This window comes from Epinephelus moara, chromosome 3 (genome assembly GCF_006386435.1).
Source record: "Epinephelus moara isolate mb chromosome 3, YSFRI_EMoa_1.0, whole genome shotgun sequence".
Taxonomy (NCBI): Eukaryota; Metazoa; Chordata; class Actinopteri; order Perciformes; family Serranidae; genus Epinephelus; species Epinephelus moara.
In genome coordinates this window covers 20,588,089-20,603,761 of record NC_065508.1, presented here as the reverse complement: position 1 = coordinate 20,603,761, position 15,673 = coordinate 20,588,089, and the positions used below count along the sequence as shown (strand labels likewise).

Below are 15,673 nucleotides of genomic sequence, written 5' to 3'. Positions count from 1 at the left end.
GGAGATACTTTGTGGATTCAATTTTGTGTTCTTGGACGTTAGTCTGGGGCGCCGTCTGCCATTAGGTGTGCTAGCCGCTGCCCACGCCGATCTCCGCAAGGGATGTGAGGACTCTAAAACTTCACCAGGGCCTCCCTCGGCATATGGGTGAGTAGATAATGGCTGAATTTTCATTTTTGGGTGCACTATTTCTTTAATTGCCAGGTCCCCCTCATTACAAAGATTGTTGATTTCAATGGGACTTACCTGGTTAAATATGGATTAAAAAAAAAAAAATTAACAAATGACTCAAAATGGTTCAATAAATAGGTCTTTTTTTTAGTTTTTAACAGGACTTTAATTTCATTGGTTTAAAGTGTAGAATTTAAAGGGCTATACTGGCAGAAATTTAATTTACTATAGTAAGTATGTTTTCTTTAGTTTATCATCACCTGAAAATAAGAATCGTTGTGTTTTTGTTACCTTAGAATGAGCTGTTTCGTCTACATATGGAGCAGGGCCTCATATATGCTGTTTGGTTATTCAGAGCACCACACTCTTGGAGCACAGAGCATACTTTGGGCACAGATGGAGCAGCAGAATGCCAGGCGCAGTGAAACTTAATTGATTAATTCATGCAGAAATACAACACTCTACTTCCTAGAACAACAGTGCTTTCATTTTAGTGTTCTCTATCTTTTCCCAAACTACTCTAGATGAAAGTGGCTGCGTTCCTGTGGAAACTACACACCCCACTGTCCAGTGCTGAGTCTGAAGTTTGCTTTCACTCGCCTCTATAGCAGCTGCTCCTCCAACCCAACCAACTGATCTGATCAGCTCTGATCGATCCAGCCTCAATCTGACTGATCAATTCTCCACCCTGCTATTTAAAGTCAGTAAAGCACTGCTGAGAAGCAGAGCTACCATCGTCAGCTACCACCACACATAGATGCTATTCCTGTGGGAAACGGTAATGTTGTTTTTACAGAAGCCCAGATGAGACAAACCAAACACTGGCTCTGATAGGACCACTTGTGTTTTCACTTCGACCACCGTTTATCTCCTACATGCTTGGCACATGGGGGAAGTTTCAGTTCTGCAACCACACCGATATACGCCACTAAATCCTACACATTAGATCAGTGATACTCCACATACAGCCTTGGGCCAAACAAAAATCTGGCCTGTGATAGGGTGTCAGGAGGCTCCCAATTATTTTCTAATTCACACTGGCATTTTTTTGTACTTTGACTGTAAATAAGCTTCTAGAGTGCATTAAAAAGCATAAAAATAGAGCTTGATTATCAAAAAAATGCCAGTGGAGGAGCCCCTGGACAACCCAACAGAGATCCAGGCTATGCCCCCAATGTCCTAAAATCCTCCTAACGCTCCTGAGTACACTAGGAAACCAGGAAATTAACACATACTGCTGAAAACAACAAGTTCAAAGCTTCATTTTCATGTATAACTTGCAGGGGTTTGAAAGAATCCTTCCGCCACACCAGGCTTTTGTCTCGCTACTCCAGCACCTGATGCCGCCGCCTCCTCCTCCTCCTCCTCCTCCTCCTTTGGCTACATCCCTGTTGAAGATGTCCTGCTGTAGCACAGACATCCCAAAAGATAAACTTTAACTTTCCAAGCTGCTCAGAGATACTATATAAAACAAGGAGCATTAGAGAGACGACACAGATCGTTGTGAATCAGCAGAGGAATCTCCCTCTGAGGATAGGAACCTCTGAAAAACCAAAATAAAAACAAAGGACAACAATGAAACTTTATCCTTCAAGGTTTTGAGCTTCACTTTGTTTGGTTTACAGTCTATTCTGAGTGTGCGCGGTGCAACACGAACCCTCTGCGGCCGTCGGAGTATCTATAGATCAGCGGGGCGGGTTACAGTCAGACTAAACTGTAAACAAGTCCCATCCAGAGACCACGGCTGACCCGGCACCGCACATCCCAAACCATCTGATTCATCCTCCTCAAAAGGCCGAGCTCCTCAACAGCTGCACAATGAATCCCCAATAAATCCACCACGACCAAAAGCTTTGAATCTGGCCGAGGAAGCGAGGATGCAGGTGGCTGGAGTGGAGTTTATTGCAACACATACTTTCCAGACGACCAAAACAACAAGAAAGACCCCCCTTCCCCTCCCTCCTTCACTTCTCCTGATTTCAAAGGCGATCTGCGGGGAGGGAGAAAGCACTCGGAAGCAACAGTCTTTTGTTGAAGGGTACTTCTGCATGAGGGGGAGACCGTGTTTTGTTTATGGGACAACACAGTGATGCCATTACGGCTTTAATCAAAACTGTTTTCTGGAGTCAGCCTTGAGTGACACCCCTCTTCCCCCCTTATGGCCGGCTTGGTTTGGTTCCCACTGAAGGAGCAACAGGAGGAGGAAGAAAGGAGCGGGGAAGTGTGGGAATGTCTCTACATCGTCGCCACGGCGGGCAGCTCCTAAACATGGCTTTAAATTAGGGGAAAAGAAAACACAGGCTAAAAAAAGGCAGTCGCCTAACTATACTCCTGCCTGCTAATTTGTCACCACTTGAAAAACGAGGAAAAAATAGCAACAGTTTTAAATCACACTACTTTAAAGTTAGGATATGCCAGCCAGTGTGTATGGTAGAATACTTAAACACAAGGGAGATTTAGGTCAACTCTGTTGCAGTCGCACATACATCTAAACCAGTGTGGGTGGAATCTATGGAGCTCTGGCTGCGTTCATATTAGAGGGAAGCAGAAATGGAGAACGCCGAGTGTCTGGTTCTGGCTGGCTGGCCGGCCGGCTGGCTGGGATCGGACCAGTGACAGCTGGGGCTTGAAAGCCTTACATCCAAAGCCAGGGCTCACTGCCACTTGCTACATAGCAGCGCTGAGCTAAGCCCACCCCCTCCTGTCCAAGCCCTCACTCTGAAAGATCACCGTCCTGAACAAAACATTAAGCTCCTGCCAAATAATTCCCTCTAAAACCATCTTCTCTTTAATGTCTGAATCCAAGAGCGGAAGGGGTACTGGAGAGGAGACAAGATGGCAAGATGGTTTATCTGTCTGCTGCCGTGTCTGAGAGGGGAAGGGGTCACAGAGAGGGGAGTTTCTCAGAGCGTTTGACGACGAAAATGCACAAGGCATTTTCTGTGGCATGTATGTGTGTGTGTGCAGCTCAATCGCCTAAAGAAAATGTTGGCATTTTACGTTCTGCAAAGCATGAACAAGTTACTTTTACACGTTTCATACATATATCAACGTTTTTGAAGTGACGTAGTATATGATCTGACTTTGTCAGACGAGACGCCTGCCCAAGCTGCAGGCCACTTTTCAAGACCAACAACTCAACAAAACTGGTTGTGATTTAGCGTGTCATGTTTTCAGCAGCTTTTAGGGCACAAAATGTGGTTGCTCCGTAGCTCTTGTTTTCAAGCAGGGATAGTGCCAAAAAAAAGGTTGTTTTTTACAGAGGCACTGTTGCGTTTTTGGCCGGAATAGTGGCACATAAAGTGGTTGTTTTGTACCAAGACATTGCAGCGTTTCTTGTCGGTATAGAGGCAAAAAAAGTGGTTGTTTTTATTGCATTTCGTGTTGGAGTAGTGCCTTGAACAGTAGTTGATTTTTCATCACAGTGTTTCCTGCTGTGATAGAGCTACTAGTAACTGTTGTTTTTTACCGAGACATTGCTGTGTTTCCTGGCGGTATAGTGGCATGAAAAGCGGTTGTTTTTGATGGGTCATTGATGAGATATGACTGCCACCAAAAGTGGGTATTTTAAGTCCGGACATGATCTTTTCCTGACCATAACCAAGAGGTTTTTGTGCCTAAACCTAACCACACATTAATCACAGCACTGTTGAAACAGTTTTAAAAGTATATCCTACATAATAGTGTAGAAATGTATCTGTGGTTCACAGAAACGTACAATGCAACATTTCCTCCAGCAGTCGGGTTTGTGTGTGATCTGTACCTTATCGAGCAGCGGCAGACAGCGGGGTACCCTGTGCTCCAGTTTGACAATGGTGATGAAGTCACTCTCTTGTCGTTCATCCTCACTCGTGTTGCACAGAGACAGAGGGTGATACTGCAAAACAAAAGAGAGAAAGAGGTTATGATCTCATACCAGAAGAGGAAAATAAAATTTTTAAACAATGCAGATGTCTCTGTTGGGATCATTTGTTCAGTTCAAAGGGAGTGCGTTTTTTTTCAGTGCTCACTGCACTGGAGTTTTGGGTGTGCAGCTGTCATGAGAAGTGCAAGAAGAATGAATGCCCAGGTACGCAAACAGCAACGGAGTCTTTCCACCTAATCACAATCTCTTTGTTCTTTCTCTTCTTTTCTGCATTATTACCAAAGCATGACATTAAAGGGATAGTTTGGACTTTTTAAGTGGGGTTGTATGTACACATTGAGTGTATTACCTACAGTAGATGGCAGTCGGTATGATCCCAGTTTGGAGACAGGCAGAAGTACTGACACAGCAGCTAAGTAGTGTACTGCTGTGGATGGCCTGCAGCAAAACCTATTTTAGCCACCTGAAAAATTCATATCAGTTTAAGTGGATACTATTTTTATAATATCTTGACCTTGCTGTCAGACAGTGATTTCCGATGAGGAGCTGAAGCTCTTGTATGCTCTCTTCAAGCCATTTGAATTTTACCTTGCAGAACACAGGAGCTGCTGGTCTACTGCGACCTCAGTCGGTTAGTTTGTTTGCGTTATTGTGTGACTATGGTGATTTTAAGGATTAGTTCGGATTCACCAAAGTCACACAATAACACAAACCAACCAACCAAGTGAGGCAGCGGTAGACCAGCAACTCCCGTGTTCTGCATGGTAAAATTACCGTTTTTGTCAATGGAGTCTGGTGTCTTTGAATAGAGGACTGTCTGACAGCAAGGTAAAGCTGCGAGAATATTCTAAATATAGTGTAGACTTAAACTGATATTGATTTTTTTCGGTGGCTAAAATACATTGCTACATTTTTGTACATTGCTTAGCTTCCTTGGCAGTACTCCTACTTGCTTCTCCAAACTGAGGGCGTGCAAACTGCCATCTACAGTACATAATACACCATCTATGGAAAAGTACCTCATACAACCCCACTTCAGAAAATCCAAACTTTTCCTTTAATTCTTAGCTTTATGACTAAAGTTAAAAAAGGAAAATAAGACTTAAGAGGCAGATAAAACTGACCCATGTCCAGTTCAATGCTGTGTATATACTGCAGTATATCCCACATATTCATCCATTCATACCAAAAACACGCAGCTACAGCATGTGACCCAAAGTCAAAGATGTCAAAGACTGGACTAAAACCAACAGTGAAAAATAAATTATCTAGACAGTTGCACTTGTCAGAAGCTTTTATGTGTTAAATGAAGGCGTTTCCTTTCTAAATCGTTCACAGTTGATATCAAGAGGAAAAACTTTGGCACCCAACAAAATCAATTACATGGATGGATGTAAGGATGTTCACTCCCACTCAAAGCCTTGAGCACTGAAAGACCGAGAGATAGTCTTTGGTAGGAACATTTGATCCCCTCTGAAAGGGAGGAAATTCGTAGCTGCTGAAAGGCTGCATTTAAGAGCTCAAGGGATCGCAGCGGTGTTTGCAAGTCACAGACATGCTGTCACGGGTATGAGAGATCGCACGGCAGTCCAAAGGGGAGCAAACCGCTCCTAAAACACCCTAGTGCAGCGCTCATTTCCTCACATGACATCAACGAGTGCACCAGTGCTCCTCGATCAGATACAGCTCACAGATCACCCTGCAGTGCCCAGTCCCTGCGCTCACCCACACCCCAGCAGAGCGGCCCCACCCTGCCCTGCCCTGTACAGGCCCTGTCCCGGCCTGATTCGGCCCTGGTGGGCCTCTTCATGTGGCTGTGGGCTGAGGTCATGGGGCTCCCCCTCATCTCACCCAGCGGAAATCCCTAAATTAAAAAGACCCAAGGGTGACATCAACAGCTGGCACCCCGGTCCAGGGGAATTGACGTAATGTACAGGGCTGGTGCATGTCTGTCACAAGGAGAGACAGAGAGAGAAAGAAAGGAGAGAGAGGAGAAAGAAAACAGACTTTGGGGACCGGGGTGGGGCACGGAGATAGAAGAAGGTAGGAAGAAACACCTTGTGTATAGTGACTGGACAGTGCCATGGATTTACATGCTGTACCACAAATAATTAATATGGTATCTACTATGAGTGTTAGCATAAGTAACAACAACACTAATGATGCAACCAGCCAGACAAATACCATGCAAGCAATGCATTACTGACGGGGCATTATCGGGGGTTGTCTGCAGCTACTGGGGGACATGAAAAGGTCATTGAATGTCTCGGCTTATAAATCCTGATTCCAGTAAAAGAAACATATCCACACATCTGTGTTTAGGAGAAAAATAAAAGTGTGAATTGAATCACAAATTGTTATTATTGTGATCTTCAGTAAATTCACTGTCACACAAAAACCACTGAGTCAACTGGAGTCAGTTGTAACACCTTAAAACAATGCGCATGATCACAGACTGTAAAAGTAATGGATGTAGCCTAAGTGACGTCACCCATTGGATTGTGGACTCGAGTTCGGCATCTTGGCCGTCGCCATCTTGGTTTTTGGAGCCAGATGTGACCATACTTGGTCATAGGGCTGGTGCTGTGGAGGAGTGAGGGGTGGAACTGACTGAGAAGCTGGGGACACCATCAACAAACTGTCACTCAAAGTGGCCCCGCCATTAGTTATGCATAACTTTAAGCCTTAATAACATTTAAACAGGTGAGTTATATAAAAATTCACCCTCGCACATTTGTCATGAAAGGAGGAAATTAGCTATAGAGACCAAAACTGTTTTTGTATCAGGCTGTAAACATGTTTATTTCCGCTGTTAAGTTGGGCATTTTAACATGGGGGTCTATGGGGATTGACTCACTTCTGGAGCCAGCCTCAAGTGGCCATTAGAGGAACTGCAGTTTTGGGAACTTCTGTGTTGGCTTCATTTTTCACCCCTGGAGGTTGCTGCTTGGTTCTGATTGAGAGTGTAAGTATGAATGCAAACTTGACAAACCTAACCTTAACACTGCCAATTCAATGTATGAAAAAAGAAGTGCTACAAACAGGGCTGTAACAGAATTACAATTTTTATTTTGAATCAGATTTAGCTGTTACAAACATCCGAATACTCGTTCCTTTCTTTTGCATGCACTGCATCTACAACAGGGTGTGTTCGTTAATCCAACCTGACACTACACTAAAACGAGAGCACTGCTACTGCAAGAAACAGAGCGTTTTGTTTCTAAATGAATTAGCAAACAGTTAAATTAACCACATATTCAATTTGCTACTCCATTCCCCGAGACAGAGTGCCCACTATACGCTCTGCTGCTCCAAATATGAATATGGATATATCTGAATATCTGAACAGTAAGCTCCAGTGCTAAGAATTTAAACTCTTAAGTGAGTATTTCCAAACACACTCCCGTCGTCTCTTTAAGGGACCATGTACTGAGTCAGCTTCTTAAATTCTGCACCCTCAATACTCCGTCTCTGGAGCTACTGTCCGCTCTTCTCCTGAAGTAGTCTCCAAGTGGCGGGGAGTGAGGTGGAGGGACTGTGGGGTGGGCTTGTTAGCTAGCCAATCTCATTTAGCTTGAGGCAGTTGTGATCTGATAGACGGAGAAAGCGAGAGCAGGGCAAAGAGGGGCTGGGCGAATCAACGCGCTGCACGCAGCTCTACAATTAAATAATGTTTTACCCATTTTAAATAGAAAAAAACATGTCAATATGTAGCGGTTAATGCTGATATTGTGGCGGGGTGCAGAACATGAATCAGTGTATGGGAAACACTGTAATGTAACGCACACTGACTGACAAAAACAAACAAACAAAAAAAACAATGACAGCTTGACTTGAAGAATTTCAAGTAGAATAAGGAGACACTGACGGATGACTTTAGTTTCTGGTGACAGCCTCGGTTACTTAACATACACTTTTAAAACTACTGAAATGCAAACATTTAAACCATGAGAGACCGTGTCAGTGAACTCATCTGATAGGGATGTGAGGGTACATCAGAGCCACTGATTTAGAGTATTCAAGACAAGGTACAAGTACTCAAAGTCACATAAACATCCAAGAAACTAATCCACAACACCTCTCTCTAGTTAGAGTCGAGGGTGAAATGGGAAATTAACAATGCTGATTGAAGATTCTGCCTTGCATGATGTCTTCAGACCTTCACATGTTGCCTGAATGGAAGCTCCTGTTCAGGAAGCCAGGCAGCCCGACAGCAGGAACCTCTGGCCTGGTCTGCACGCTGCGCTGCCAGCTGCCTCTACCAGTCCACATTTACTAGGCCCAAATTAAAGGCTTAAAGTTGAACTTGGCCCTTAACAAAGAAAAAGGAAGAAATAAAAAAAAAAAAAAAATCCTTTAATGACACTACTTCACTGATGCCATGACCTCTTGCTATAGGTTTGTGGGAAATGTTGAAAAAGGAGCTACATCCAGGAAGAGGAATGCTTGTTTTGAATCTTTAGGCTAAGTTGGTCATGTTTGAATCTTGTTGTGATGTTAAACATGTCGATGCATAGGTCTGTGCAATCATACCTAATAACACAGATAATAATCCCAAAGCTGAGCCAAACAGGCTCAGAAGGAGCGGCTGCTTTTCGTTTCCTTTGGCTCTCTGAGGCTCTGAGGACAACCCCCTCCACGGTCACAGCGTCTATGTTTTGCATCGTTGACAAGACTGAGCATTATCTTCTATTTAGAGATGCCCACACCACTTACAATCAGATGGCTGTGAACACTCTCCATGTGCCACCATTGGTGCCATCTACCACTTAGAAACACACTGCCACTGGACTATAAATGGCAACCAGGACGGACTGAAACGTCTTCATTTGGTTTTTTGTATGGCCCTGAGAAACAGGGGCCTGGGAAACCAAATCACTGCGTCTCCATTTCACAGGGACTAGAAACCACAGGGCACGCAAACAGTTCCCCACAGACTGTTAACAATGCTCACTCCTCCGTTCCTCCTCCTCCTCATCTGTCTAGATCTGTTGCAAAACTGACGGGGACATGTCCCTCGGTTCCTTTGTAGCCACGATTAAAGGCATTCCTTTCCAGCTCAATCAAAGACTACCCCAAAAATATTCCAAGGCAAGAATCTAACAGCCTCAAAAACAAATACACGGACAGAAAAAAAGGGGAGAATAAATAGTAGCTGTGGTGAGAAGTCAATAATATTTTTTTCCCCTCACTTAGCCCTGCGGATCTTCTTTTTTCATCTGCCAATAATCAGCAAGAGAGCTTTCTAGTTCATCTGCTGCCAGCAGGGAACCAGGCCCAGGCAGTTATGTCAGTGTGCGTTAGAGGGGAGCAAAAAGAGCTCGCACCTCTCATCGAGCTCAACAAATCAATTACCAGCTGCTCAGGTCATAGTGGGCTTCACAAGAACTACTGGATGAAAGGCTGTGTGCAAAATGATCAAAATGAAGCACATTGGTTGAGTAGGAGATGATAGAAATCCATCAGTGTGATTATGTTATAGAAATCAAGACGAGGAGTGAGGAAGAGAAAAGGCTTCATCGATAGAGAGCTCTGCCCCGAGGCCTGGAGAGCCTGCCAGGTTTGAGCATATCAGGGAAGAATTCAATCAACTCTGCCACATGCAAACACACACTCACGCACACACGCACCTAAAAGCACATACTACAATATCTACTGCTTTTTGACTGATCCACATTCTCAGCTGCGTTTACATGGACCCTAATGTTCCACTAACAATCAGAATAAAGAAGCCTCATGTGACCACCTCAGTCAGAACAGACTGGTCCGATCAGAGGGAATTTCCAATTGGGTTGAGAGGGCTAATGTATACTGCCAATAATCCGTTCAATTGGAAAACATTAGCAACTAATAACCATGTAAAAACTTCATATGAATTCATAATTCCTGTCAACCTCTTAACAGACGTCTCTTATAATGGTGGTCTAAGGGGAAAAAAATGGGGATTTTTTTTCATTGCAGTACCGCAAGTGGCCACTGGGGAAAATTTGGTAGCAAGGCCGAGCTGCGATCCTGGAGGCCTAGATTGGAATAAATATATTCTTTCAGCACATGTTTGCCCCACATAGGGGTAAATTAGGTGACATAACTGGTGCATAGCCTGCATATGTCACATTTCGGGGACATTGGTTAATTGTAACGTTTACCGACAGTTTGCATATGAGGTGTTTAGGGGATGTCAGTAACTTGTAGGAGCAGGAAATAACCTGGGTTAGATTTTAAAGGGACACTTGATTATTGCTCACTCTCGGGCTGTGGACTGAACTATAAATTGTACTTTCTAGTATTCATATGCACACCAACGTGGACACACAGAGTACAGAGAGAGACCCCCTCACACATGCAGACCAAACTCAGATCAAATGGTAAAACTAGGCAGTGTTGATCAATATAAACCAAGATTCTGTTACTGCGTTGCCTATTTCTCATATTTTAGAGATCTTTTGCCACCATTTGTTTTCAAATGAGCAACCCACATTATGTCACCCACCAGCATGAGCGTTCATTGGTGCGGCACTGTGCATTTGGGTGGTTGTAGGTTTTCTACCTCTGGAGCAAAAGCGAATACCGCAGCTCTCTTCCTCTGTTTCCTCTGGTCATGTGGCACCAATTTCCAAAGTATTTGTGTCTCGCTACTGCATAGACGGCCCAGTTTTATGAAAAGACCAGCTTTCCAGCAGTGAATGCTTCTTTAAATTTCATACTACTAAATTGTATTAACATGCAGAACCACCTCTTTTCCTCCTACCTATACTCTACGGATTGAATGTATTGAATTTTCTTAATAAAATTGGATAAAGGAAGATAATCGCACATCCAACTGTCTCAGATGCAGGTGTGTTGGAAAGTTTCACTTGAGTCTTGAAAAAAGATCCCACACAGTGCTCTCTCTGCTAATGTTTCGGTCCCTCTGGACCTTCGTCGAGAGTATTTTAGCATTGCAAATACTCTCGACAAAGGTCCAGAGAGAACATTAGTGAAGTTGAGCAAAAGCAGTGTGAGGGATCTTCTTTTCAAGACTTAATAAAATTATTACTTTGGAGCTTTGCATAAGTCCAAAAAGTTATGTTCTGACTTAATTCTTTGGGGTACGTAAACAAACATCTTATTGGATCACTTTATTTGGCATCCATGAAAACAGTTTCAGAATGATTTCAGTCAGGTTAAAGAATTATTGTCCATGCAACCACAACTGTGACTCAGCCTCCCACGTCTGGGCTCTATATCTAATGAAATCTCTTCGTCTCTCTTGGAACTCCCAACATTAAACACACACCTGCTCTGCGCACACACACTTGCATACACACACTCAAATACAGGGTCATGTCTTCCATGCGGGCTGTTAAAGTGAGACAGGAGTCAGAGACAGTGTGCTGCAGCGGGCCTACTGTGGCAGTGAGCTAAAATTGAGACCAGGCCTCAGATTTTGGTGCCAAAGTTAACAGAATGACATTCAGCATTTTATTTGAATAATAACTGTCCCATATTATTAGACTCCTTTCTTTTGTGATGTAACAGTTAATTTCTGTTTTGATTGAAGTGATCTGGCCTCACTGACAGCACAACATAAATTAATGATTCTATATCTGTCTCTGAGGGTGTAAATCAAAGCCTTCTCTTATTCAACTTGGCGGAGGATTCTGTAACGAGGGTGAATGTTTGTTTTAAGCGCAGGAAAAGTGGTTGCCAAAAGTAGCAACGAGACCGCATGTAATAGTTGAAAGAGATCTGAATCTGGTTGCCCGGGTAACTGGGCAAAACTCACTGTGTGTCCCCGCTAAGATTTGGCCCGGGGTGAGTGTTTGTTAAAGGGAGAGGGAGCCTGAGGTGACAGGACGGGCTGAGACACTGACCCCTTTCCTGCCACCTCACTGAAAATCACAATGTGGGAGTTTGTGTAAGAGCATGAGTTGATGAATGAGAGCGCAGCTATGTATTGTTGCTAGAGGCACCTGAGCATGTGCTTGCATGTGAACATATGTGTGCATGAGCGTGTGTCTACTGATCCACTGGTGCAAAAAGTCCCTCTGTGGTCCTGCAGGGGAGTGATTCACTCGGCGCTGGGTGCAGGAGTGTGTGTCTCAAGTCCCACACACACCAAACTGACATCAAAGAACTAGTGGCAATGAAGGCCAACTGTTGTCGCCTCACGTGGCCTGTGTCTCATTCAAAAAGTTAGAGTGTGCACAGTGCAAAGACTACAGCCAACGGCCAACTAGCACGTACGGAAATAACTCTCCATACCAGCAGGTGGCGGTAGACTGCATTCATCATTCAGAAAGGGAAACCAGAAGCCCGACAGCATGAATTCAAGATGCTAGTTAGCCAGTTAGCACATTAACAACACAACCCGATGTAGCATATTACTGTGTGTTAGCGAACAGTGACACAAACACTTACAAATCTCAGCTCAATGGCTGAAAATATTATCTTACCTACTATAACAAGTCTGATCTGATCTCACAGCCTCTTGATTTTGTTTGTTTACTTTCCTCACTTCCATTTCTTTCCTTAAGCGATTTCCAAGGATTCTCCAAGGCTGATTAAAAATGCTGAATCACCACAAAAACTAGGGCGACAGACGCTGACCGACAGCCGACCGTTTGCCTTGTGTGTCAGGGCCAGTGTCAGGCGGTAAACGAGTAGCGCTACTTATCAGTAATAAACTTTCGGTGATAATATTACAGTTATCCAAAAAGAAATAACTCGTTACATCCTTACTTTTGTTGTCACATCACATCAGTCACATGCCTGGATTCAGTTTTGTAACCGGCATGCTGCGCACGCATCGTCACAAAGCAGCAAGCTACTTTGGAAGATGGAAACACTTATCATACATTGAGTAGATGGAAATATTCCCATTTGTTATGATAGCTTCACTGGTAGTTTAATGAATTCCTTGTGGGTGTGGCTTAGGCAGGCGGTAGGAGTAAGGGTCAGCACTGACGTCACACTTGGTGGTTGGTGGTATTGGCTCATTAGCAGCTAATTAGCTGCACCTGGAGGGGGCCTTTGAGCTGAACGGGCACGCCATGAGGGAGACGCCGGAGACAAGACATTCTGAAGACAAGAGAGACTGAGATAGCCTTTGACCGCCACCACGGACTATCCATGTAAATACACATTTACTCTGAACAACCACGAAGAGGAGCGAGCTGGCCGACTGATCTGATGGAACAGCGGAGTCGTCTGGTTCAAGTGAGCTGGTCAACCACGCACACCCCCCAGAAAGGAAAGGTCACACTCACCAAGGGAAGTCCAGGCACATTTCTCATGTCTAATGCAACACGTAAGGAGACGCAGTAAGTTACGGGCTTGCTGGCCTTAGTTGATGAGTTTCATGAGCCAGGTTTAGCATAGCAGCGTAGCACCATTACTTTGATCTTGTAGATAATCAGGTAATAGTACTAAGACTGTTTAAACTGCAGAAAAACACTACCTCAAACCTCCTGTAACACCAAATACAACCAACAGTACAACAACGTAAAGCTTCAGGAAATATACCCCACAGTTGAGCCCTCAGCAGCCAGCGGCACGGATGGCTGCAGCCCTACCTTGACTAAACAACCAAAACTGGATTTTAATTGTGGACAGCTGCAGGCTACAAGTGGCAAAAAAGTTGAATGAAATTAGCCTGACTCAGTGGATGTAGACTGTGGCTATAAACCTGTCACTGGGGTGTTGATTTCGGCGAGAATTAACCCTTTCTTCTGCTATCTGTATGTTACCGTTTCCAAATTCTCTTTTCTATGGGAAAACAACAACAACCACCAAATTAACAACTTACATATTGAAAATGTCAAGTTTTGACGAAGATTTGGGTCGTTCAATGAAGCATGCCTGCAGTGGTCTTTTGGTGAGTTGTTGTTACGCTCTACAACAAATAAAACAACTTGTGAATGCACCTCGGAAAAGCCCATATTCCATCTCTCAGGACTGGTGTTGATCCAATTTCTGACACGTCCAGTCAGAGTTGATTTGCCGCATCCTTTTACTCTGGCAGTGACAGTGACACTGACTTCACAAATGTGCCGATCCGTTCCACTTCACAGAAGCTCCTGTGATATTGTCACAATAATGTTCTGCTGGAGTCACATACAGCCAGCAAATCTCCTGTGGTTTTCATGGGTCCAGTGAGCTCCTCCAGAGCTAAAGTACCGTCATGCTTCACTGCTAGAGCACCAATTATCAAATCATGTTTGTCTTAATATCACTAAAAGTTGAATCACACAGTGACATGTGTCTGTTAATGTTTTTTGTGGCACGCTCACCTCCCCACGTCCAAATGTTCCACCAAAACAAGATCACCCCCGACACTATTTTGCAAGGGCACCATTGCTGCATCCTGGGCTTAGTGCCGCCCAAGATGACTGCGATTGGTTTAAAGAAACAAAAACAAGTCAGAGCATTTTCGGCCCTCCTATAGCAGAAAGATAATCAATGATTCCAGACCTTTCTCTAGCACTGAAGAAAGGTCAGGCTACACAAGACTTCTCCATGATTGACTCCCCATCCTTCAGACAGATCCTTGGGAAATACTAGTCACAGGCAACAGAAGACCCCCAAGCTATCCAGCCTTAGCTGTGCTTACCGGAGATTACCCTGAAAGCCACACAGAGAGGCACACAAATTCTGAGTTTCAGGAGAAAGGACACAATTACCAATTTTGTGGGGCGTGAGTGAAAAGTAATATAACAAGTAATGTAACACATTATCGTTGGCAGGGAGAAGTAAGCAGTATTAATATCACTTTTGGAAAGAGTGACAAGTAATGAGTAATAAATTACATTTTTTTGAGTAAGGAGCCAAACACTGGTCAGGACCCTGAGTCTCAGCGGTTACTTCAGGGGGGCGCTGAAAGGCGAGGCACTGAGCCTTTTCTCAAATATCATATCCGTCCTTGGACCGATAATCACGCAGCGCTGGCTTAAACACACACACTGTGGTCCAGGTCTCGGTGCCATAGATGACACAGATACACACTCCTCATACCACACTCCTCAATCAAACAGCCTTGTATCTCATGACCTTACAGTAAGTAGATTCACATGAAAGGCTGATATGAGAGTGACCCGGTGCCAGGCGAGTGGAATGGAGGGTCTTTCTCTGTCACAGCATCTGGAAAAGTGGCTCCGAGGCCCTCGCCTCTCCTCTCTTTGCAAATGCAAACGAACAGGACGCATTACTGCTTTTGGTCCTGTCAAAACAAAAGGCGTGTCATCTTTCCCCCTGCTTTATTGACAGTGTCAGCCCCATATCCAGTAACGGTTACCACAGAGAATGACTCGGGGAAACGTGATCCCATAATGAGGCCCAAATAATTACCACCAGCCCCAAATTTGCCCGGGCGCTTTCTTTAAGTAGGAGTGCTTCCCCCCGACTCCAGGCCCGTCAGACTGTCTCTCTGTTCTATAAAAGGGATTAGACAACAGAGAAGAAAGAAGCTGGAGAGGGAAGAGGAGAGAGGAGTCTTAAAGAAAGGAAGCTGAGGAGTGAGCCTGAATCTTGTCCTTAAACAAAGTTGCTGAGTACTTCTACTGGTGGAGCGCCAGATGAGGGGATAAATGTTTGGTTTTCCTGATGCTGCAACATACCTAAAGAGACTGTGTTATGATACACTGACACTCACGCTTACAT

At 44.2% G+C, this 15,673-nt stretch overlaps 1 protein-coding gene across 1 annotated transcript in view; it reads right to left on the bottom strand.

The window, feature by feature from the left end:
* Positions 1-15,673, bottom strand: part of LOC126387654 (E3 ubiquitin-protein ligase RNF43) — a 114,449-nt gene that overhangs the window by 38,149 nt on the left and 60,627 nt on the right. Inside the window, exon 2 of the mRNA XM_050040249.1 lies at positions 3,935-4,048. Within this exon, the coding sequence (XP_049896206.1) occupies positions 3,935-4,048 (114 nt within the window). The remainder of the gene's footprint in view (positions 1-3,934; positions 4,049-15,673) is intronic.